The sequence below is a fragment of the Muntiacus reevesi genome, chromosome 6 (assembly GCF_963930625.1).
Source record: "Muntiacus reevesi chromosome 6, mMunRee1.1, whole genome shotgun sequence".
Classification (NCBI taxonomy): Eukaryota; Metazoa; Chordata; class Mammalia; order Artiodactyla; family Cervidae; genus Muntiacus; species Muntiacus reevesi.
Genome location: NC_089254.1, coordinates 87526697 through 87530780, shown reverse-complemented (window position 1 = coordinate 87530780; position 4084 = coordinate 87526697). Strand labels below are relative to the sequence as shown.

General features: G+C 50.2%; 1 protein-coding gene across 1 annotated transcript; it reads right to left on the bottom strand.

The window, feature by feature from the left end:
* Positions 1–693: 693 nt before the first annotated feature.
* On the bottom strand, positions 694–2978 carry LEP (leptin). The gene is made up of 2 exons (XM_065939724.1): positions 2835–2978; positions 694–1053 (listed from the first exon to the last, which is right to left on the bottom strand). The coding sequence occupies exons 1-2, from the start codon at positions 2976–2978 to the stop codon at positions 694–696; spliced, it is 504 nt and encodes a 167-aa protein (XP_065795796.1).
* Between the last annotated feature and the right edge of the window lie 1106 nt (positions 2979–4084).

Below are 4084 nucleotides of genomic sequence, written 5' to 3'. Positions count from 1 at the left end.
TCTTCTTTTTAAAATAACTTGGTCCTTCGAGATTCGTTCAGAGCAATGCCATTGCAAACACTGTAATTTAAAGTCAGTCACAGTAGAAGCAAAGCCAGTCCCCAGAGAACAAACTCGAGAGCCCTCAAGTCACTAAAAATGGGTTTGCCTCGGCGAGGCCTGTCGATGGGCACCCCAGCAGCATCCCTCACCCCAGCTGACCCCAAAGAGCCTGGAAAAGCTGGTGCTTTGCTTCAAATCCATCCAGAATAAAATGCATAATAAATAAATAAATGCTTCCATCGTGTGTTGTGTGGGAATATCCAGCTGTATATGCCTGTAGCCTTCATGATGCTCCCTGGATTCTCAGAGGGAATCTTGCTTGATGGTCCAAAGGCTCTGAAATCACCCCAGGTCACGTTGAAGCATGCAGTGAGAGGGAGCTGGAACAGGGAGGAAGACTGCTGTGAAAATCCCAGCTCTGATCTACTGTTTGCTGGATGGGCCTCCCTTCCTGGTGGGCATGGAACCTGTATTTATATCTTTGGTTTCCTGCCTGGCAGTTTTCTGCCTCTGGAAGAGCAGCTGAGAGGAGCGAGAGAGAAATGGCCCGCTGGCCTGCATAAAGGATGCCCACACAGGCTCTCTTCTCCTGCAGACAGCCAGAAGCTCAGGTTTCTTCCCTGGACTTTGGGAAGAGAGCCCTTCAAGGCTTCAGCACCCAGGGCTGAGGTCCAGCTGCCTCAACATGTCCTGTAGAGACCCCTGCAGCCGGCTCAGGGCCACCACCTCGGTGGAGTAAAGGGAGGCTTCCAGGACGACGCCCAGGCTCTCCAAGCTCTCCAGGGCCCTGACCTGAGGCAAGGGGCAGCTTTTGGAGGCGGCCAGCAGGTGAAGAAGGTCCCGGAGGTTCTCCAGGTCATTAGATATTTGGATCACATTTCTGGAAGGCAGACTGGCGAGGATCTGTTGGTAGATCGCCAATGTCTGGTCCATCTTGGATAAACTCAGGAGAGGGTGGAGCCCAGGGATGAAGTCCAAACCAGTGACCCTCTGTTTGGAGGAGACGGACTGCTATGCAGGAGGAAGGGGAGAGCAAGAGCTCAGTGGGAGAGAGGGTAGCTCATCAGAACCCCCCCACTCCGCCCTTCCCTCGAGTGTGGAGGTGCCTCCTTCCCCCCTTCCACACCATCCTCCCTGGGCCCTTATTCCTTGTGCCCATGTGGCCACCATGCTTCCAAGCTGGTCTCCTGGGCTCCTGTCTTTCTGCCCTTCCCAAACCACACTGCCCTTCGCTTCCAGACCAGCCTTTGAAGGTTGTTCCCTTTTCCAGATGACTCTGCTATAGAACCAACCATGACTCCCTGTTTCTTACTTGAGTTTCTTCCCCAGGCACTGAGGTCTTCCATACATGCCCTGTCCCCAACTCTTCCACCCCAAGCAGACTCCTCCCTCTCAGTCAGGTTCTCCAGGAAGTCTCACTCCCTAAGGGATTCAGGCCATTACCCCAGCGATGCCCCAGTTCAATGCCCCGCTCAAGTAACCCTGGTTACCAGGAGGGGCTCTCCCCTCCCCCGCCACCCACAGCAATCAATCCCGGTACCACACAGGTTGGGACACCCTGGGTCTATTGTGTCCAGCTTGCTGAATGACTGTTTGGAAAGCAAGGAACTTAAGGGCTTTTCTCTAGGAAATGCAAACGCTGTCTATTTCTGATCTGTCCCCACTTCTGGCCACCTAACTGCTCCCTGGCTGCCCAAAGCCACAGTTAGAAATATAGAGTGTTCAGATGTGGAAGTCTCCAGATTGCTCCATGCAGGTTAACAAGTTGACTTTTAAGGTGGGAAGCTATCAAAAGTCATGACTGAAAACCTTGGAAGAGGGCATGCACAGTTCTGGTTCTGCAAGGGTATGCAGGCAGGGTCACTTGCTTTATCTAGTTTAGTCTCATGAAGACCTTATGAAGACTATTAAGATAGTCCTGTTGTCTAGATGACTATCTTAATAGTCTTCACAAGTTCTTATGGGTTTCCCTGGTGGCTCAGATGGTAAAGAATCCGCCTGCAATGCAGGAGACCCAGGTTCAATCCCTGGGTTGGGAAGATCTCGTTGGGAGAAGGAAATGACAAGCCACTCCAGTATTCTTGCCTGAAGAATTTCATGGACAGAGGAGCCTGGTAGACTACAGTTCATGGAGTCTCAAAGAGTTGGACATGACTGAGAAACTAACACTTTCCCACTTTCATTTTCTAGATGAGGAAACTGGGATTTAAAGACCTTGAGGAACCTGACTAACTTAAGACTTTACAGAGAACAGAAGGGTGAGAACTCACACTTCATCTCCCTCATTCTAAATACAGACCTCATCTGTGGTTGCAGGTCTGAGCTTGTGGACCTCAGAAAAAAATGCCCCAAGAGACATTGATAACTGTTTGCAAAAACACAGAGGGTTGTATCTGAAGAGGGCTTGATGGGCAGGGCTGGCAGTAATGAGGAGAAGCTTCGCAGGGTCAGAGCTCAGCTACCAGCCAGGAAGAATGCCTAATGACTAAAACATTCTAGAAATGAGATGGAGGCCCAGAGGGAGAGCTGCTGGGGTTCTGGCCACCTGCCAAGGGGATACCAGGACCTTTGTGACTCCCTCTGGGCCTGGGCACTAGGATTCCAGTCTGGGAGGGAGGAGTGTGAGAAGGTGAGAGGCAAGGGAAGTGGAAGAGGAGAGGAGCTGTCTTTATGCTAGGGGGACGTCCAGGCTGCTGGGGCCCCTGCGCAAGGCTGCACAGCCTTCTCCGCCAACCTCTGGGGTCCCCCACGGGATGGCCACGGTTCTTCCTCGTCTCCCAGTCCCTCCCTACCGTGTGTGAGATGTCATTGATCCTGGTGACAATCGTCTTGATGAGGGTTTTGGTGTCATCCTGGACCTTGCGGATGGGCACAGCCTCCATGTAGGACAGATAGGGCCAAAGCCACAGGAATTGGTACAGGGGTCCACAGCGCATTTTCCTTCCCGGGATGGGCTTCTGGGGCCTGAAAACAGAAGGAACCACACGTGGCACGTCGCTGGATCTCTGAGAACACCCATGTGCTCTGTTACCACCCGCATCCACATCTTTGGATGTGGATAACAACGAGGCTTGCTGTCTGCCGTAGCTATCATCTCCTCAAAGACAATTCATTATCTAGAAATAGCAGTAATGAAATGCATTCCCCTGGGGAGAGGTGTGGCGAATCAAGAAAACCACAGTGAGGTGTACTGTAGACCACACAGCAGTGAGCCAGGGCATGAGCGGATGGACGGCAGGCTTTTAAGGTCTGGTTTCAATCCAGCCATTTAATAGCTGCAGGACTTCAGGCATATCCCATAACCACTAAAAACTCCCCCCTGTATCCCCTGCAATGTACCTATCTCCGGGTTTTTATGAGGATCAAATTAGATAATGTGCATCAAAGAGCTTTAAAGGAGTTGTGAGAGGTTCTCTATTACTACCCTATTATTAGAGATTATGTGACTGTCCTCTTCATTACTCTCTCACAGCAGCATGCTGATACCTCCGTGATGGCATTTACCACTGGTTTTATTACTTTCTTTCTCTCCCATTGGGAGCCTGACTCTGACAGACACTTACAGAAGGTCTGATAATGTCAGATGCAGTGCTGGGCACCAAGGATGCCACAGTGAACAACGGATGTTTTTTACTCTCAAAGTGTTTCCAGTTTAATAGGGGAGATAGTAAACAGGCCATAACAATACAGGAGGAAAGAGCTCTGCAAGTATGGCTGAAACCAATACAATATTGTAAAGCAATTATCCTTCAATTAAAAATAAATTATATATATATATATATATTTAAGAAAGAGCTCTGCAAGAAGGGCAAGATATTGCGGGATTACAAAGTGGGCTCCCTGGAAAGAGGCATCGCCTGAGCTGGGCATTGAAGTCCAAGCAGGTGTCCGGAAGAGTATAAAGTGGTTGCCATAAGTGGCCAAGAGAGCAGCTGGTGCAAAGACCTGAAGGCCAGAGAGAGCACATATACTCTCAGCCTACCGTGTTCGCTCAGAGTTCATCTCTGCTTTTTATGTTCTGCTTCATCTGGGTCTTGATTAA

Coding starts and splice junctions, on each gene's coding strand:
- LEP (XM_065939724.1), bottom strand. CDS start 2,978: ATGCGCTGTGGACCCCTGTACCAATTCCTGTGGCTTTGGCCCTATCTG. Junction 1,054..2,834: donor TCAATGACATCTCACACACG/GTAGGGAGGGAC, acceptor CCTCCTGCATAG/CAGTCCGTCTCCTCCAAACA.